This window comes from Platalea leucorodia, assembly GCF_965183815.1.
Source record: "Platalea leucorodia genome assembly, chromosome: 4".
Lineage (NCBI taxonomy): Eukaryota > Metazoa > Chordata > Aves > Pelecaniformes > Threskiornithidae > Platalea > Platalea leucorodia.
Window position 1 is genome coordinate 49,670,722 of NC_138826.1, and position 21,873 is coordinate 49,692,594.

The 21,873-nt window shown below is 39.7% G+C and overlaps 1 protein-coding gene across 1 annotated transcript in view; it reads right to left on the reverse strand.

Annotated features, from left to right (window-relative positions):
• FBLN1 (fibulin 1) overlaps positions 1–21,873 on the reverse strand; it is a 79,509-nt gene that overhangs the window by 29,219 nt on the left and 28,417 nt on the right. Inside the window, exons 5-14 of the mRNA XM_082308869.1 lie at positions 19,142–19,201; positions 16,858–16,959; positions 15,399–15,536; positions 13,054–13,191; positions 10,609–10,752; positions 9,642–9,770; positions 9,011–9,136; positions 8,345–8,464; positions 7,352–7,483; positions 6,668–6,791 (exon numbers count right to left, since the gene is read on the reverse strand). Coding sequence (XP_082164995.1) covers positions 6,668–6,791; positions 7,352–7,483; positions 8,345–8,464; positions 9,011–9,136; positions 9,642–9,770; positions 10,609–10,752; positions 13,054–13,191; positions 15,399–15,536; positions 16,858–16,959; positions 19,142–19,201 — 1,213 coding nt within the window. The remainder of the gene's footprint in view (positions 1–6,667; positions 6,792–7,351; positions 7,484–8,344; positions 8,465–9,010; positions 9,137–9,641; positions 9,771–10,608; positions 10,753–13,053; positions 13,192–15,398; positions 15,537–16,857; positions 16,960–19,141; positions 19,202–21,873) is intronic.

Consider the following 21,873-nt stretch of genomic DNA (forward strand, 5'->3'; position numbering starts at 1 on the left):
CTATGCTACCAGGAGAACCAACCTGAGTCAGTCTAACACATGCCTGCAAGCGCTGAAAACAAGATCCAACGGTGTGATGTCTCCAGCATGTGCCCTACGCATTCAGTCCACTCTTACGCAGCCTTGAGTCAAAGGAATGATGCTGGTGAGTGAGAAAGTTGCCCTCTGCTGTTTCCTTCCCTTATCACTAAGCACTGTATTACAGCCTCAAATCCAGAGAACTAGGACGAGATCACCCATACAGGCTGAAAGTGAACAATGAATGTCAGCCCTAGAAATCATGATCTGCATGGAGGGAGCAATCTCCTCCCTTTCTGTTACTGAGAGAAGTGAAGTTTGTCCTGTAAAATATGGCACAGACAGGTATGGGCATTAAAGTAACTGCTATTAAAGAATGTCGTAGTTTACCAGCATATTAATGAAGATCAGATCATGTCATGCTACCTGGTGGGTTTGAGAAGTCTTTAGAGAACTGCATACAAGGAAAGATTATATGAATTTCAGATTAAAGATATGTCCAAATCACCACATTCAAGTTGGTATCCGAACATGGTACATGGAAGTAGAGGTAGACATGATGATCTCAGCTGCATATTGACTTTGTAAAATTTGGGGATGATCAGGTTGCGCATTTAGCTCCAAACCTGCTTCATGCACAGCTATGAATCAATTGAATTATGTACAAGAGTCTTTCCACTCAAAATCAATATTCAGTCCACAGGCTGAGGTTTTGGAACCTGAACTATTCATTCATTTCTTTACTAAGAAGTGCTCCAGCATGAAAGCATGTTTTGCTTTGTACTACCTCAAGGAAATTTGAGTGCCCGTTTCATGTATTTTATTTTGACATATAAAATTGAGCTCCTGTCAGGAGTATCTGGTATCAATAGAACTGTGGTTCGTAAGCAAGCACCACTTTGTTGCCAGTGCACGGTGACCTGAATTGCAGGAACTTCTCATTATATGCAAAATAAGCATTTTCAGAAAGACTAGTTAAAAGCACCCTCAGTTCTTCAGTTAATGTGTTCTATGTTTTCTTTTAATACCACTTGCAAACCAAAGTACAAAGCAATTCTTTGAAGACTTAAATGCATTCTTAATTTTATTCATGTGTGTAAAAAGCACACACAAGTCTTCACAGGATGGCCGGCTAATTAGGTGTGGATACTCTTGGAATATTTTCAGGTATAGTGAGTTCTGCATTCTTTTCTGAAATGCCATCAATAACTCCACTAAAAAGAATGACTTGGTTTTGTTGAAATCATGAGGCTACTTGGTTTTGCAGAAATCAAGAAGCAAGTCAAGGCAGTTAATTTCTTAGTTGGAAATGTTTTCTTCATGTAAATCTTTTTGGAAGCACTTACATGCTCGTGAGCACTTACATGCTCATAAAGATGCCATGATTTATTATTTTATAAAAGTAAAATGCATTTTGTAATAATAGCCAGAATTTTAAGAGAACAAAAACCCTAAGCTCCCAGCTTCCTAAGATTTGAAAAAGGACATTCTGCTGATTCAGAAAGTTATTTGTGGAGACAGATGTGCCTGCGGCTAGGAGTTAGAATTACTCAAAATTCATCATCTTTTATCTTATTCTTTGGTGGTGCACACTACACGCTGCACACTTCACTATATGTTTAGTTAATGTGCACTAATTGTTCCATCAAATAACCACAAAGGAGAGATAGCAAATATTATTGCTTTCAAGAACCAGAGTTCATTCTGGGGTCATGCATCACAAAGGCAATAAGCAATGAGCATTTAAATCCCAGTGTACACTCTAGATCTTATTTAAATGCTTCCCTTCAGTGGGCAGAAGAAAGTCATGCAGTGGGGGAATCCAACAGTCTACTGCTAGTGAGTGAGCAGCCCAAGACCCCGGGTGCTGCTCCAGCTCCGTGGCATCTCAGGAGGGATGAGCCGGCCATACAGCCACCGCACCCTGCCACCCCACCGTGTTGCTGTGGGAGAGAGCACGGGGGACCTGGCGGGAGAAGGGGAGCGCTGAGGAGACGCTACCAGAGAAACCCAACCCAGAGCCCAAGCAACACTTGCACTGCTTTGCAGTGAAGCAGTTTTATACACATCTTTGCAAACCTCTGCAATTAGGCACATGGGCTAGAAAAATAAGCATATACTGCTGCTGAACATGCTGGGCCATATCACCACATTGTGGATCTCTATATTTATGTTAATAGAGCATCTCTGTAGAGAAGGTGGGTTTTGTCTTAAACAGACCAGAACTTAAAGGGAATGAAAACAACTATTTCTTAACCAGAGGAGAATCTGGAGTCCCACTTCAGGCTCAGGTGGGAATACAGTATACAGCAGTACAGTAGACAGGATTGACAAATACTCTGCATGTTCCTCCTGTCTGGAGCTGGAAAGTCTCAAGGAGTTTTCAAGCTACAGAAGAGACAGACCCATCTTCATTTTGCCCTCGGCACTGAGCCTTTATGTCCTATCCTTGTCTCCTTCATCTGTCTTTCCCAGCTTGGCTCCTTCTTCCTATCCTCTTTCCTTGCCTACTGCCCTTCCCGTTCACTCAAATGTTTGGCATCAGGACTGTCTACTCAGCCAGTACCAATCCTCTTCTTGCTTCATCCTCTCCTGGCTGACACTTGGTTCTCTCAGTTTCACAGCCCTAGTCCCAAAGCATACACCCTTTCCCTTAGTATCTTGGTGCAGCCATCCCAAATTATTCCTTGCTCTGATGGTCTTCATCCAAATCTGGCATCAATCACCCTTAACCAGAAGCTCCTGACTCCTGTGGTTGGTTTCTGCCTTGTCTCTAAATTGTTTTACCCCACTTTACCTTCTACCCCTCAAGCATCTCCCAGATTAATTGTCCTCACCTGGTCATACCTTCAGATCCTTCCCTCCCTACATTCAGCCTCTTTATCCCTAAGTACACCTTTCCTTCTAACCAAGTCAGCTCTTCTCTCACCCATGCTAGAAAGCAGCTTTCTTATCCATGGAGTCTGGGTGATCTTTGAAAGCACAGACGAAGCAGGCTCTGGGCTTGTCAGGGCCAGCAGCACCTGGCCCAGGACACATAGGAGCTGACACTATGGGGAAGATCAGGCTTCTTTCTTGTGGCTGTATCTGGGAGCAGGCTCAGACAGTCTGTGGAGTTGGTACCTGCACGTTTTAGACTGCTTTAAAGAGCTGCAAGAAGCTCAGGTCTGCTAAATCAGAAGAGAATTGTCTGTTGCTAAAAAAGACCTCTCTATTGATAGGAAGAACTAAATTGCACTGAGGAAGATAGTCAAACACAAAGACAGATTGCCACTGAGGCTATGAAATCCTTATCATTCCAGGACTTGAAGCAAAGTTAAGCAAACAAATCTCAGAAATACTCCAGGTAGACCTGACTCTGTTTTGGCATACAGGGGTGGATTAAGATCACCCATCAAGGTCCTAATTTCCTAAGGTTTATGAAAAAAAGGTTAAATGCAATTTTACAAAGTTTGTAATTTCACAAGTTTCAGAGGTTTTTGGTAAGGATGACGAAAAGCACAAAAGTAATCTCCTAACAAATTTCAGATTTATGCACCAAAACATGACAGTAAACTGTTAAAAGAAAAAAAAAAAAATCACCAAAATGTCTTAAACACACAAAACAATGTGTTCCTCCCTACCCTTGTTCTTGGAAATGATTAAACTGCTTTGGCTGAAATTTGCCAAAACTTGAGCCTGAGTCAGACACCTGGCATGTAAAATTTCAGCCGTTGGTTACGTTTTGGCAAAATTCTAAGCAGTTAAAAACAGGTCCTAATAATGAGAAGCGACAGGCAACCTTAATAATACGCAGACATGTCTAGAATATAAAAATATTTCCCAACCTGGCTCAATGCAGCACGCATTTCTGACACACCGCCATAACCACTTTATCTTTTCTACTCTTTTTCTTGGCTTAAATATTACAAATGTTAGACTTTAGTGTCGCATAAAGAGAATTTAATTGTTATGCAATTTGAAAACAAGAAGTGTTTGGCAAGGCAGTACAGCAAGTTAAGTCCTATTGTGAGTAGCAGTAGATCTTAATTATCCTTGGAAAAATACCAAGCCTAAAGGCTGATCAAGGGTAAAAAAAAAAACAACACAAAAAAACCCAAAATTTAAGCAAAAGAGATAAGACCTTCAATAAAATTGTTACCATTAAGGATCAGACCACACCAGGCACTTTGCTGGTCTTTGGGGAAGGTTACACAGGCTGTTTCCTCCTGAAGCTCAGGCTACCTAACAGCATCCTGAGCTTTCAGCTTGTAGCATGGGATGATCCTGCAATTACTTCACCTGATGACAATCACCACTGCAACAGCCACCATGCAAAAATCTCTGCTTTAAAGGTATTGGGTAAGGAAGCTTCTGGATCAGTGAGGGCTGTTGCCTGTACATAAGGATTTTAAGGACAAATAAGAATGAACAAACTTGGATGTGCAGGACTGAGGCCTATTAAATTATAGCTGTTCCAAAGAAAATACTGGAGAATAGGGCAAAAAATCCCATGAGGTGCCAACTTGATGGGAATGGAAAATGTGTTGTCTTTCTTATGATGTGCCAATTTGGTGAAACTGGAATGTGTTTTGAATAAAAAGGGGAGGAAAATGGTATCTGTAATAGATACGATGTTATGAGAAATCAACTATTTTGATTTTAGAGTCCTGGCACAAAGCTGGGTGAAAAAGTGATTTAATGTCGTTATCATGCAAAAGCTAATGAAGATATGCTAGCTATCAGCTATCTTGGGTTATATATATGCCAAAAATAAATGATTCAAGAATATGTAAACTAGTTTGGCTGTAAAAAGGGTGCTAAAGAGCTGTCTTATGAAACTGTTCCCCAGTGGGCACAAGGTAACCCAATACATAAACCCTGATTCTGCCATGTTGGTATAATACTTGTACGCTGGCTAAGTATGAGAGTACCTATCTCCCCATTGAACTAACTTGGACTTTTTGCAATAAAGATAATGAACTCATATTCTCTTTGGTTTATGCAAACACATTTTCGACAATAAATTTAGTAACTGTGTCTGTAGCTGTTGAGAGGGGAAAAAATAATAAATCCAACAAGATAATAACTCAAGGAATTAAAGTAATTAGAACTTCACTGAGCAGCTACAGGATTTGTGTCTGACTCATAGCCTAATTATAGCCCTAGCACATCAGAAGAATCTCTCCCTATGAGTCTGAGTTAGGCAGAGTAAGCCATTACAGGGCCCCAACAACCCAGACACAGAAAAACAACTCAGACATTCTACTACTTCCCCAGAAGATCCCTTACATCTCAAATAACCATTAATTTCAACACATGCATAAAAATATAGATAAGAAAGAAGATGAAATGGAATGTGTGTGTTCGATGTGTATTTTATAAACTTAACTTTGCAAGTCAGGGATGTCCATAAGAGTAGAAATCTGCTAATTCTGCTTAGTGGCCCACTGCAAATGACTTTTTTTGAATTAGGATACAAATGAACCCACAATATTACAAATAAACAGAACATCTGCATCACGAGGCACTGCTTGTTTATTGATGTGACAAATATAATTTAATTACTATTGACACTTCTCAGAATACAAGCATATTTTATAAATATCTGTTTTTATACCATTAACTCCCTCTACAGCATTCTGATCAAATACATCTGCTGTGCCACTTATACGGCATTTCACAGATTAAGGCTTAAAAGGACACTAATCCCCACAAAGTCCCTCTGATGAAGATCAGCATTAGCTTCATTCTACAGAGGAGGCACAGAGTACTCAATTTTATCGAAAAGATGGTGGGCATGTGAACACTGACTGTGAAAAGCAATAGCAGGCTGATGATAAATGTGATTTACCAGCTTTCCTCCCTAGCTGGTAGAGCATACACTTACCTGGGTATGGGGCACATGGGGGGGACCACGGAGCAGCCTTTGGTGGAATCGCTGGAGTACAGGGGGGCCATAAAACCACAGGGCCGGAGGAAAAGCAGTCATCTGCATCAGCCATAAACTCTAGCTACGCGACTGAAATTTTGCAACAACTTCTCCCCTTTGCTAGCACCATTTGATGGGTATAAATGAGTTGCCAGCTGCCCCTCCTCCCAAAGCTGTCTGATATTTTCAACACCAGAATGCACAGACTTTCTCTGAGCTAGGTTAAGAGAGAGCAGCAGCTAACATACCACCCTTGCTAGGATTCTCAGCTTTTTTAACAGAGGTGAAATGGTACTAAAAATAAGACATTCTTGCAATGCTTTGCAGCAGCATTGGTAAGAATTCAGAGAGGGAGCTAAAAAGAACTCTTTCACTAGAGTGTAATAGTAAGGAAAGACTACGTGTGAAAGGAAATAAATGTCAGAATTTTGAAGCTGAATGTAACCCTCCTAACAGGTTGCCTGCAAGGTAGCCAGAGAGAGGACATCAGCTTATGGCTCTAGAGATCATTATGATGCAAACCACTGACACATGGCATTTTTTAAGGGAATACCTTTTTCTTAGACTGAAACAGGAGCATAAGAAAGGGACCAGACCTGTGTGTGCAAAACATACAGCAGGCCTACCAGCAAAATACATATTTGCCAGAATCTGTTATGTATTCAGTCGGCAGCAGCATGACATAAAGGAGATCATGTCACCAAAAAGCTGTTCAACCTTGAAAAAGAAAGTACTTACGTATCTCCTGACTTGCGGTAATTTTCTGGACATTCCAAAGACAGACAGCGAAAGCCCCCTTGGATATTAAAGCAGGTCTCATTGAAAGAGCAGTTGTGGCTTTCTGCAACACATTCATCAATATCTGCCAAATGGAAAAAGGTGAGTGGATTAAACACGTGCCTTTCCTCTACTTGCAGGTGCTAGATGATAAAACTATCATATTAGATACTACTGAACATGGGATGCAATTAAACATCATTACAGGATTGGAAGGGGAGGACAGGAGAACAAAAAAAGAAGAAAACTAACTAAAAAGAAGAGCAGCAGTGCCACTAAGTGGAGAAGACCTAAATACTTGCTCAAATGTCTATAGCATGATATTTCCTTTTAATGGCTAAACTAACTCATACCATTTCACAGTGGGAATCTTCATCTTCAGAATTTGTTAGAATTCTTCAATAATGTTATAAAAAGTATTCTCCACTGCATTCTATAGTTCATAAGAGAAATTTCCTGTGTATTCATTATAAAATAATGGTTTCTTCAGATTTCAAGCTGATGTTTACTGCTTTACCTGTATTATCGTTGTTAATATTGTATTATTTCCTTATTAGGAAAGGCATACTTTTAAACATAAAAACTTGCCAGAACTTTTCAGAAGTCCACAATCCAGTTAAGTATCCCTGCAGTTATTGAACTCACCTTGGCAGCTGCGTGCATTGGGTGCCAACCTGTAACCAGTGGAAGGACAAGTACATTGAAAGCTTCCAGGAATATTAATACATTGAAAGGAACAGATATGCCCTCCAGTAGGTAAAGCACATTCATCAATATCTGCAAGAAGAAAACACCACTAATTTACTATGTGTTCATGACAGTCAACCAAGTGCATATGTATGGTGTTCCTGCTGCAAGCTACAAACACAATTTCATTATTCCAATTGCTCAGCAAGGAAAAAAATCATCAGATACGGGTGGCTCTAGTCAATAAAGGCTGTTGGGAATAAATGGAGGTGTGAAGAAAATTAAAAGCAATATAAGGGCCCAAGAGACAAAGTTAATGGATAAGAGCAAGCACTTTACAGTGACATGTATTACAGTACTTTAAAAAAGGGAGGGAGATGAATAGTTTTATCCCTGTTCTTACAAAAACGAAATTAAGATGAGGTGTTCTGCCCAAGGTCTCACTGTCTAGTAAGTCCTGGAGACCTAAGTCCAAATTCAGGATCTTGTTCATGAAGTCACACCCACATCCTTCTTGTACTTGAGGAAAACCTACTTAGACATTAGTTCAGAACCAGCCACAAAAAGAGGATATATGAAATAGTACCTAGTAATATTATGCATTACATATGTAACATATAAATGTGTTTGTATCTATCTTCACTTGCTGAAGACTAGAAATTCTCCTAGTTCCTCACCAAAAAAAAAAAAAATTCTGGTAATTTAAAAAGTATGCTAAGCTACAATTCAGTGTAAACAGCAAAACTGACACCACACAAGCAGAGATACTTCTAGACTAGGACATGGGTGGAAGACCTTCATTAAATAAAGTTTCATAGTTCCACAGGAAAATACCAAAGAGAATCAAATGTTAAAATGAAACAATTACAGGAACATGGAACTGTTCATGTATGTTACAGTGAGAATAAGAAATGCTCACTCATCCTCTACCTGCAAAATGATAATGCTTACCTTCACATGAAATCCCATCTATGTCACTAAGTTGAAAGCCACGGCGGCAGTAACACTGGTAGGAGCCATACACATTGGCACATTCTTGACTACAGGGGCTGCTTTCACACTCATTTACATCTGAAATGCAAAATTATATACCTGAACCCCAAATTTCTTGCTATATTCATCACTCCTATTACAGGACTAAGGCAAAACTTTGGAAAACAATTTTTTAAATTAAAAAAGATGGTATGCATGTCACTGGGTAAGCTGGAAATAAGGGGCTTTGGGTGTATTACTCTCAACAGGGTCTGCCAGTATAGATTAATCTGCACTGTGCTATTATTTCCCACTGTCCTTCAAGGTGTCTGACTTGGAGGGAGTCTTTAGGACCACACATGCATTTTTATATCTGGATATCAGCAAGGATGGTTTTGAAGGTCTTGAATCTGATCTAGCTGAATCAGCCTTCAAAACACAGTAAATGCAGACTCATACACCTCTGCGTGATCCAGCCAAAGGGCAATACACTGGAAGTTGGGCCACAGTGGCCTTGATTAAGCATAACTGTGTTGATTTCTCATGCCATTCCAGTGCAGTCTTACAAGCTAAAATCAAACAGAAATACCTAAACAGCAATGAGCTGTATCTCACACTATACGCCAAAGCATATGACAGCCGTACCTTCACATGACCTGCCATCAGCTGAAAGTTTGAATCCCATGGTACAAGTGCAGTAATAGGACCCAGGAGTATTCTCACACTTGTGAGCGCACAGGCGGCCTGGATAGCGTCTGCATTCATTGATATCTGCAATGATAAATATATACAGAGGTCTACGTATTGGCTGGCTTCACTGCAGTAGTAGTCTGGACAAGAATGTGATCACAAAAATTTTATTTTTATTTTCCAGATCTAAATTTCATACTAGAGAGGGAAAGACTTGCTCAAAATGCTCATTTAGAAGCACCTTAGTGCATAATTGAATTAGATCTATGAAGAAGAAAGTTGCTTTGATCTTCCAAAGGAATGTTTTGCTGTAGGTACATATAAAAGTATCATAGAAAACAATTACACGCACTCTCATAATCTTACCTTTTAACAGGATAACAGATAACATGTTGACAATACTAATTCAGCTTCCTTTGAAGTATCAGCATCTCTTTAATATGGTATTAGATTTATACAAATAATATAGTAGTCAATTTTACATTCAGATGAAAGAGGTTACGCAGAGAGCAATAACATTCTTTACACGGGATCATTTTTTAAAATGCCATGGCTGCACATATTTAAGTCGATAGGTGCAACTTACCAATACAAGTTCTACTGATGACGTCAAAAGAATAGCCAGATTTGCACTCACAACGGTAATTGCCTGGGGCGTTTATACAAACATGTCCTTCTCCACAAGGCTGATTGGAGGATGAGCACTCATCCACATCTGAAAAAGGAGAGAAGTGATTGAAAGTACACTTCTGAGCATGCAAGTTCAGAGAGGAGCAACATGTTAACATATTTCTGTGTCCCCTCATAGTTATTAAGTGTTTTGAAACAGAAAGCAAGATTTTGATCTAGCTCTCAGCTTCCACAAGAAGATCAGAGTCACAAATCCAAACTATTCTTACTGAAACAGGTAATCTCTCAGGTCTCCTGTTAATGTTGATGGACTTAGGAGGGAAAAGAAATCAGGAAATCAGACAATCTTCAGAGGCAATCATCAGGTGCAAAATTGTTTTATTATGCACACTCAATGTTCATGGATCAGATCTTCAGCTAGTGTAAGATGCCAGAGACCCACAGTCAGTAGCGCTTTGATAAGCCATTTAAAAAAACTGAAAACACATGCAAAAACACCTCTCTTTCTTTGCAAAAGCCACCTTAGTTAAAAGCCAGCCAAAGGCATATATGCCTTTCAACATTACTTGAATGTCTTCTGTGGGACATTACGTGGGCATTATGTTATACCTCTGTATTGGGGGGATTTGAGACCACACAGCATTGTTCCAATACACTAATACAGTCACAGACAATGCCATTTTTTGGGGGTGATGATCATTCCTCCTTTTCTCAGAATATCGGTTTTCATGAGTTATATGAAGGTCAGAGAGTGGATCCTTGTCATTTTTCACTTGTTAGGACAGCCATGAGGGAAAGAACAGGATCAAGAATTGACTGTGGGAATGAGAAAAACTTGGGCAAAGTGCAAGAAACTGGTAAACGTAAATCATAGATGTGATTTATTTTCTTCAAACAGTTTTGTCTTCAAAACTGTTACTTACCTACGCATCTTGTTCCATCTTCATTGAGGTGATAACCTCGGCCACAGCTGGGTGAGATTCGCTGGCAGGTATACGAGCCATCAGTGTTAATACACATCTGCCCAGCTGGGCATGGCATGTTGGTGCTCAGGCATTCGTTGATATCTACAAGAGCACAAGAAGTCAGTGTAACTATCTGCTGTCTGAAGATGTTTAAGGCAAGATGCTTTCCTCATGTAAACCTTAAGAGGATTACATCCTGCTGTAATCCTTCAGAATTTGAAAAGCTCTGCCCATGGGAGAACACAACTATTCCTGTCATCTAGCTTCACCGATATAATGCTTCCAGGGTGAAGATCAGGAGAGGTATGAGAGGCCCAGATCTCACTGAAAAGCGGTGGAAATTGGGTATACAAAAACTTGTGGTTGTTTAAAAGCCTTTGAAAGTCTCCCCTAAACATACAAAGAGATGGTCAACAATTCAGTGAAGGATCTATTTGGTAATATGTGCTCATATAGGTAGTAGCTGCTAGAGATAAACTACTGCTCACAGGTATTCACCATGAGTACCTTACCTTGTCTTATGGTAAGCTGTCCATGTAAACACATAAGAATGTGAATAGCTTATTTATGTATTCACAGGACTATGCAGCCCTCTACCATCCATCAAATGAATGTCTGTTTTGTTACAAACTGGACATCATATCACTTCGTGACAAAGATATCCTTTGCCTGGTAAGAAGCCACTATAAAGTAAAATCTCAGAAAATGTAATGAGGTGAGACTAAGCCATATTAGAGTATGATCTGGTGTGGCATATCTAGCCATGAAGGTAAGGAACTCACTGTTACACAGGTTAGCATGTGCTATTAGTTTGGGGGAAAGGAGTTTCAGAGTTGGCAATCAGTGGCTACAGGAGGTACCGAGGCAGCCTTTGATACCTGGAAAAGTTAATACAACTAAGACCTGACAGTTTGTAGGAGCAGCACTGTTTGTGAGTGTATGGGCTTGCATCCCACAACCTTCAGCAAGGCCCAGCTTCACGTGACTAAAATCCTCGCCTAAAATTTTCCCAACTGTTTCTCTGGGGTATTATCATCATTTTACACAGTGGTACTGTTAACTGTTGAAGAGCTACTGCCTTCCAGTTGGTATAGTATTAAGCACAGTATTTAGCTTGCAAAATGTTGGCTGCCTGAAGATGGGGAAGAGTATGTCATTTCAGCCAGGCCTATCCCAGCTCACTGGAGTGTAAAATTTTCAACTTAAAATGACACTGGGAATACAGGAAAGTTTTCATACTCTTCCCCCATCAACACCACATAGGGCAGCATTTGATTCACATTTTGTAAAATCAGCCTGTGAAATCGTTTTGGTAAATATTTTGAGCAAATGCATTTTAGCGAACATAACTATCGCTGCTGCAAATTGATGTGGCTTTGCTAGTGTCAGTGAAGGCACACTGACGTCTAACAACCATGGACCTGGTGCTAGCTATGGCAGATATACGTCTTCAAAGGGTTTGTTGTGCACAAGCCCTGGCCCCCTTCATTTTAAAGGCTGCAATTTTGTTTTCAGCCTCAGTGTTTCCAGTGTCAGATTTCGGCACTACAGGGTATGATATGGTCAGGAGAATGAGGGGTTGACAGTGAGCTAGACTTGGCAGCTGCTGCTGCTCAGCCAGTTCCACAAGTCCAAGACACGCTACGCCGCTGGGGGAATTCAAAGTTAAGTTGAGACTTGAAAATACTACTCAAGGGAATAATTGATAGATTTGTAGGTCACATTAGACAATTCCATTTAGAGTCTGCTGGATACCAGTAATTCTAACATATTTATGTATATAAACGTTATCATTCTGTTTTGTAGGAGCCTTGGAAACAAGGCATTAGCCCGACAGATGGTAATCAGTCTTTAAAATAAAACTCCTCTCCATGGTGTATTATAACTGGCCCATCATTCTCATACAAAGTAAGATTCTTGATAAGCTGTAACTAAAGGGGGACAGGTCTGGAAATACCTACATACCTGCAGAACCATGCATACTAATATCAACAAAGTATGTTACAAAGGATGTCATAAATTACAGCTTTTTATACTAAGCTTTAGCTAAAACCTTTTGGATAGAGAAAGATAAACCATATCGCAAATTTTTTACAAATTTTGTTTCAGATAAAATCCCCAAAGACTTAATGAAAATGCTTAAATGCAGCTAAAAGTGCCTTAGGTAACCAAATCTCATTACAAACAGAGATCTAGTATGTAAGGCTTTTATTTAAATGGTTTTTGTCTGTAAATCTTACCTGTGGGACCAAGCCTGCCTTTAAAGGAGCAGGAAAAACACATAGCAGAGCAACGCATACATGCATGAAGAATGACTTGAGAAGCTCAGAACTCACCCAGTGAAACTACAACTTACCTCATAGGCAACACGTAAGTATTCACTGAAATAAGAATATATCTTACCAATACAGTTGCCTAGTGCATCTTGTATAAACCCATTCATGCACTGTAGCTTGGGTCGGCAACGGAAAGATCCGGGAGTATTCTGACAGATAAAGTCGGGGGGGCAGTTATGAGTACCAGTCTCACATTCGTCAATATCTGGTACATCACAAAAAAAAAAAAAATGGTTAGCAGGAGTTTGAGAGAAGCTTTTTCATCACATTTAAAACATAAGACATAGTTAAAAATGTCAGACAGATTAATCCTCAGCATATCTTCAGGCAATTCAATGCAGTGAGCCAGGATCAATCTGACCTACTACTTCAAACAGAATCTCAGTAAAAACAGTAGAATAAGCTAAGGGTTTTTTATTATTTTGTTTTTAACATTATATATAGGGGGGTGTGTGTGTTTATTATGCTTTACAAGTTTAGTTCTCACAACCAAATGATTGAAAATTATTACAGAGCACCTCAGCAGTGTGCTTACACATAGGCTCAGCTTTGAAGTCAGTAAGATTTAATTGTATGTCCAAGTGCAATTTTAATTTTAACCTTAGATCCAATACAGACATTGCTCATTTCTTTCATAAGTGAAATAATTGGCCTTGATTCTCATCCATATTAAGGCTTGCAATATCCTTGCAATATTGTGCTTTAAAATGCACAGAAATATGATTTCTGCTCACTTTAATATTCCATTCCAGTTCAGAATAGACAATAAATATTTGTGAATAAATTATGATCCACATAAAGCAGACAAGGGCTAACGACGCTTCATTCATGAATGTAACCTTGTCCACATAAAAGCAGCTAAAATTTAATGTTGCCACCTTGCCATGGGATGAAATCTCCTAAAGCTATTAAAATACAGAAACTTTCTAGCAATAGGATGTCTCAGCTTTCCCATTTATGCAGTTGACACAACAGTAGATGCAATTGATTATCCCTAGAGCTTTGTGAGACTTAAATATATTGTGGAGCCCGTTTTAAGTTTAGGATGGGTTAATACTGAATGGGGTTCAGCAGGGTTCTACATGTTGCACAACTCAGTCATTTTACTTGGCATTTAAAAATCTAACATGAAGATTATACATTTTCTGTTTTCATCGCTATTGATATAACATTAATAATTAACATTATTAACATATATTATCCAGATACGAACTTTCTAACATTAATGGCATGCATAATTTACTGTCTGTACTCCTTTTTTTCCACCAGAGAAAGACTGTTAATACTTGCTGGTAAGCTATTTGTTGGCCTAAATCTGATGTCATTCAAATCAGCAGAAATTTTACTTCAAAGGGATCAAAGTTAGACCATGATACTTTGAAAAACATTGTCTGTATGTTCTGCAGGTTTTGCATTGGAGTTTGTTCGTCAGCTTTTTTATTCATTCTATTATTCATCACTGGTCAGTTCCTACAATAAAACTTTAGCCAGAATTTTGATTGAGTTAATTTACTCAGTGGAATGAAATTAGTCTGTTTATAAACAATTCTAAGCTCTGGGGAACAGACTTTCTCATAGTTGAAACCAATTCCACATCAAATGGAGTTTGCTGCTAATTTGTATCTCTGCAAAGGTAGCATGTCAGACAAAGTTATGGATGCACTTAACAGCATACTTTGAGCTAGATACAACTTGAAATCAGTCATTACTTTAGTAAATAAAACTATTACCCTTGTGTTCAAACATAGCTAGTCAAGAACAGTGCTTTTAACCCTTTTTCATTTTTAAATCCTGAAGAATGTTGTGATTAAGAAATTAATCCCTTTACAACAAATTTAAACTTCCTGACGATAAAGGCTTACTTTTTTTTAAAAGATACATCTACCTTAGCGTTTTCAAATTGAATCACCTGGTCACTCCACTTGCCACACTTCATTTCACACACTGAAGTGTGCAAACTTGATTCTCTCAGGGGAAACCAAACCATTAGATATGCTCCAGGAGCAGGAATTAGCCACTCCACTCACTAATGAGCAACTAATTCACAGGACCAGACTAGAGCTAGCCAGAAGTAAACACCAGAAAAATGGGCATAGTGTGAATGCTGGGCCTTCAAAATCAACTGTTTCAGTCCCCAGACCAGTTCCTATTGCACAACACAAACTGCTAGTGTAAAATAAATGTAGTTATCTCTCCTGGAAGTCTTTGTAGTAGACCACAGACAGCCTGATCTGGTATCTGCAAGGTGACAGGTGGAAAACTACCGTCCCAGAAGAACTAGCACTGTCTGTGTGTCCCTGAGTAACTACAGCTTACACATGTATTTACCAAAAGTAAGAGAGTATGACATGATGATGTACTTATTTTTTTACTTAAGTCCAAAAGATTTCAGTTTCTCTGCGCATGACGTACCTTTGCAACGACTGTCATCCGTCAGTTCATAACCAGTTCCACAGCTCGTGTCCCGCTGACAGCGAAAGGATCCTAATGTATTGACACAAGTTTGTCCAATCCCACAGCTGTGTGTCCCAGTGATACACTCATTAATATCTAGAATATGAAAAATTATTAAAGATAAAAAAAAGGGTAAATAAGAAACATGAAATCACTGGGAAGAGATGAGATCAAAGGCTAGCTGTGGGCACACCTCCAACCAGTCATTCCTTTGAGCATCAGGATACAAAGAATGGCGGGGATTTGGCCTCACACCCCCACAATGTGGCTACTCATCTCTGTTCTCAGAGCGTGAGCCAGTAAAGACATTTTGACCCTGTTGTTAACAGGACTTATGACTGCTGATTCACTGTACTTAAGAAAGAGGAGAAAGTTGTATTGAGTGAGAGCAAAGGGCCAACATCATCTGACTGAGTCCAGTAGCAGATGATTATAGTGACTGTACGAATGAGGCAAACTTTCAGAAATCCTTTGCTTGCTCTGCCTCCCACCCACATATGGCTTACCAACTCCCTGAGCCACAAGTTGCAACTTTCTATTTTATAGCTACTGATAGGCATTTCTTTTGGAAATTTTTTCTTTTTCTCTTTAAACGCATAAGAATATTTGGCATCCACGTGTATCAAATGTAAAAGTTCTTCCTTTTTATATTTCACACTAGGTTAGTGTTAATCTGACCAATCATCAATATCTATTTTATATTCTGAAGTTTGTATGAGCTACTTACCTAGACTCCCTTTTCAGTCAATGAGAGAAAAAGGCACTCCTGATGAGTAACGCCTTTCATCCTACAACAGCTATGCAAAATAGGCAAGATAAACTGTGCCCTGGAAGTGCTTGTTTCTCTCAGTTAGCAACAAAAGAAGCCTAGGCTAACTAGCCCAGAAGCAGATGTCCGCACTGCACATATCTGAAGTCAAGTGTGATAAGCTCTATCCCAGCCTGCTTTATCTGATGTCCCTTTAGTAGTTGTTCTGGGAGAAACTTAACAATTCTTCCTCCTTGACTATTCCCATGCCACTCACGATATCCAAGACTTTCATCGTTTCTGTCAGTTATGTCCTTAACAAGCTGAAGAATCCTACTTTATTTCATCTGCCTTATCAATTACTATCTGCTACTATACAAGAGAACAGGTATTTTATTTTGGTTTTATTCACAACAATAAATTCAAGATCTTCTGCTTCTTCTCCACTCTAAATCCTTCATCTGTTTTACTGATTGTTTCTTAACTCCATCTTCCCACAACTCTCACTCCAACACTCCATTTAAATCAACTTTTCATGATCTCACCTCTTTCCCCAGTTGGCATAAGCATATTCTGATCCCTTCTGTCTGGATCTTTTTTTATCTGTCTGTTCTTGCTCTTTTAAAACAAGGATGTTGATAATCAAGGCAATGGTTTTATTTCTTTTACCTTCACAGTTGACACCATCTGGTTGAAGCTGATACCCAACAAAGCAGGAGCAGACGTAACTGGATCCTGTGTCTCTGCACTGCTGAGAGCAGGGACCACCACCTAATTGGATATGTTAAGAAGTTTTATATAATTAAGAAGCTCTTCACAGGAACTGAATCAAATCATTGATTTACAGGATGCTTGCTGATTTATTTAGAAAAGCAGATAACTAAACACACACATACAAAAGAAGGAAAGGGCTAAACACTGAAAGAAGTGTTGGGAATCGCCGGATTCTTTTAGCTCTAAAAATGAATATAAGAAGGAAGTAAATTAAGGAGTTGCTCATAGCCCATCATGAGCTCAGACACCTACTCAGGTTTTGGCTGGGAAGTTAAAACTTTGTATGGTGATTACTGTACACTGAGGAAGACAAGATGCATCACCCTAAGTTAATGAAACATTTTCACTATTAGCTGCATTAGGCTTAATTTTTAGCCCAGCATTATTAGAACCATGCTCCTGAATTAGCTATAGCATGTGCTCTTTTCTTACTCAGCAGGCAGGAAACGTGAAAGGGAGAAGAGGGTATTGTGCGTGACAAAGGCTTCAGAGAACCTAAAGGAACCAAGACTTACTACTGGGGTACTAGGGACGTAGTGAGGCATGTGCAGCAGTCACAAGGGATGTGAAAGAGAGCTGGGGTTATTCTGGCAGACAGAAAGAGAGGATAGTATAGGAAATTTACACAAAATTTGGCTCATCATTAAGAAAACTTACTTTTTCTGATCTTGTTAAAAAATAAATTAATATTAAAAACATTTAATATTCTCACAATAGAGAAAAGGTTATATACTCCCAACTATTTGTTGTAAGAGTACTGATATTCTTAGTACAAATAGAACCTGTCTTCCATTTTTCAGAATGGCTGCATAGGCATTAAACAAAAGGTTTAAGATAAGCACAATCAATGTGGGCAAATGCAGCTAAAATGCTTTAAACTTTTGAGTTAAATAATTTTTTTAATTGTAACAAATTCTAATGAGGACAGGACCATTAATACACCACAGAAAATGACGCCTGTACACAATACTGGCAAAGGCAATTAGAAGGAACCATAGTCTCGTGGTTGAGATGGACAGCTACCGCTTTCTGAACCTCTGCTAATACTGTGAACTCCTGTCAGCCACAGTAAAACCTATCGTGGAGGTGCTGGAAGAACAGAATTAATTTCCTCATATACCATGAAGGTGGTCCAAAACAAACTGCTGGAACTTCCACTGCCTAGGAAATTTAAGTTTCCCCTGGTGAGAATCAGAAAATCACAAGTAATTTTGGCATGCCAAGTTTATCAGAAAATGTACTGTAGACAGAAACTCTAATTTGTAATTAGTCATACTGATCTGTCTCTTGCAGGCAGCTGATTAACTGACAAATGCAACAACTGATTACATAAAGAAATAATGCTAGGAAAATATATAACACATTTTTCTATGTCATTTCTTGTAATTAGGAGCTGGAGACAAGGAAGAGAGCCAGTGCTGATTTTGACTAGCTAATGACCTTGTAGACATTTCCATCCTCTCTAGGAGTGTAATAGCTATACAACATGCAGCACAGTAAATCATCTCTCAACTGGGATATAAGTCTATTAAATTGATTTTATCCTAAATAAATTACTTAGTTCTGAAATGCTTGTAGAAAATAATAAATCACTGCTGTTTTAAGTTTATAGACATGTAAATCACATGTGACAAGCAATAAATCAGAATACTTAGCAGAACAATATCCCAATAACACATTCTTCCCAGGAGGCAGAACAGCCTGACTAATGAGGACAATAGCCGCTTTTCTTCCTTTTTTTCAGGTGATGCATCTCAAAAGGAAACAAGTTTCATTTCATATTCAATCGCCCTGATCATCCCAAGAGGAGAATAAAAGAATGCACATATTTAATATAGGATCCCCATGTTGTGAAGAATCCAGAGTACTCCACGGGTTCAGTGATAACACCTCTGAGGTATTACCCACCAGAAGTTAAATAAAAGTTAAATGTATAGTCCAAGCTTCAGTTGGGTAAAACAAACTCCACAATGGAAGACAATGCCTCCCTTGTATTTAAGAACTACTGAGGCATCACATAATGGCCTACTATTTCTTAGAAAGGATCTTCATTCTGTTATTTTTACCCATAACTAGCCCAGGCAAAAGGTTTTGGCTAATCTCTAGATCTAAGTTTGCTTCACTTTTATTGGAGGCAATCACAAAAGAGCTGGCTAACAGGACTAGTCACCTGACTTACCTCTGCAGCCATCATGCAGATAAGGATCTTCTTGGTCTAGTTCCTCCTTTGAAATTTCAACTAAAAAGAGGAGAGACAGACATTAGAGGAGAAAGCACTTTTCTTCTCACAGTAAAAAGCTGCCTGCTTGGGACGGGACTCAGACCAGGGTTTTGGATAAACCAAGACAAAATTAAAGAGCATTATTTACATATTTTACAGCTATTTCATACTCAAATTTGACATTCAAATGCACATGGCCATGGGGCATTTTCCATCTGACTGATTCAATATGAAAGTCATGCTGTGATCATAGATTACATATGGGCTGAGATTTTCAAATTCAGGTTCTTAACATTAGGCTTTTAACCAGAGCTTAACCTCATTTTCATAAGACATGTTGTTGAGGCATGCTTGGCTTCCACTGACTTTATAGTAGCTTGGGGTACTCACAGTTTTAATGAAAATCAGATTAACCTCAGTTATTTATTTAGACTTCATTCCAAAAAGAACTCCACACCCAACTTTTGGGCACCTACTTATGGCATTCTTTCAAATGTACTTCATATAGAATCATAGAATTGTTAAGGTTGGAAAAGACCCTTAAGACCATCGAGTCCAACTGTTAACCTATCACTGCCAAGTCCACCACTAAACCATGTCTTCAAGCACCACGTCTACCCGTCTTTTAAATACCTCCAGGGATGGAGACTCAACCACTTCCCTGGGCAGCCTGTTCCAGTGCTTGACCACCCTTTCGGTGAAGAAGTTTTTCCTAATATCCAACCTAAACCTCCCCTGGCGCAGCTTGAGGCCGTTTCCTCTCGTCCTATTGCTTGTTACTTGGGAGAAGAGACCGACCCCCACCTCGCTACAACCTCCTTTCAGGTAGTTGTAGAGAGCAATAAGGTCTCCCCTCAGCCTCCTCTTCTCCAGGCTAAACAACCCCAGCTCCCTCAGCTGCTCCTCATAAGACTTGTGCTCTAGACCCTTCACCAGCTTCCTTGCCCTTCTCTGGACACGCTCCAGCACCTCGAAGTCCTTCTTGTAGTGAGGGGCCCAAAACCGAACACGGTACTCGAGGTGCGGCCTCACCAGTGCTGAGTACAGGGGTACTATCACCTCCCTGCTCCTGCTGGCAATATACATATATACTTTACTAAGGTATATAATATACCTTAACTTGGAGAGTTTTGATCAGCGGTACTTCTGCTACGTGCATGTGTCCTGAGAGTTCTTTCTCTCCACACGGAGGACATAAAAGGGCTGAATACATCCACTGCCTGAACCCTTTGCCTGCCGAAAGGACTAGCTAACGGACATCCTCCAATCCCGCCACTTTGAACACAGAGGAAATGGTAGGTTGGTAGTGAGATGTGTAAAAACATAATCTCAAAATACTCTGGCTATTGAATAGGAAGCTTAGTCTCATTTCAGTGATTGTCCATAAGCCTATTCAGCCAGTGGTCACTTACAAGCAAATAATACATCACAGATGTGAAAGCAAGTTCTTGTGCAGTGGCACAAGACTGGGTTGGTACACTGAGTCCTCAAGCCATAGTGGTACATTTTGGTCACAGAGAAGCTAATGAAATTAGTTTGCCCAAGTCTGGTCTGATTTTGTAGAGGTCTCTGGGGACACAGTACCAGAGATTACCCTTTATGTGACTAAGCAAGCATTGTACAGGGAGTCAGCTTGCCTTACCCTCTGCAGCAGAATGCCCTGCATGCCTTCCTATTGCATAACACGAACACAAGGTGCTAGTCCAAGAAGCTGCCTTACAAAATGGAGACTGATCTCCCCTTCATGACTAACAAAGGTGTCTATTCATGTTGCTTGCTCCGCCTTTCTACAGGCAATTTTTATTGTCAATAGGGGTATTTTACATATGTTCAACCACCTACTTGTTTCTTAGTTTAATGATGAGAACATTGTCCTACCCTGCTTGTTGACATAGACCCATCTTTGCAATGCATAATGGTTATTATGTGTGCCATAATAACCATACTAACCATATGCATAATGGTTATTATGTGTGCCACTTGCCCACAAGTGTGAGTGGGGAAATACTGTATGCTGTGCTCACAGTTCTGGATTTTCAGGTGTTGATATGCTTCTCATGTCATGCGGGTACACTGAGTGTACAGATTTTTATTATTAGCAGAGTGGTCTAAGTACAAGGTATCTACCAGTCCAGTCACTTCACCCAGTGCTAACGGACAAGGGGAATTTATTCACAAAAAGAAAGTGGCAGGGCATTTCTCAGTGTTACTTGATAAGGGTGTACACTGACACAAGCCAGGTTTGAAAGACCTGAAACAAGTCTGATAACACACTGGCTCAAGCAGACCAATGCAAGCTTTTGTGGTGGGGTCTGGGTTTAAGTGATTGATTAGGATGATGTCTCCCAAAATCTGTCACTGGTGATCTGCAAGCCAGGCTGCATGTTTTCAGTACTCAACTGCCCGTGAAGGAGCCAACACTATACAGCATGACTTTTCTGCAGTTTCAGGTCTGTCTACTAAGTGAAAAAGACAAAAAAGCCCCAAACCCAGGTCTGTAAGGTAAGTATGTCCACATTCATTCTTTTCAGCTCTGTGGACTAGGTATGGAGAAGGGCATCATGAGCTGCTGCCATCTAGATGCCTTTCTCTTCTGATCATGTCGAAAGAAAAGCAGATACCATGTTTCCTGGAAATGTTCAGTTTTCCCAGACAGTCCAGGCATTTCAAATGCCCCCAGTTTGTGGGCA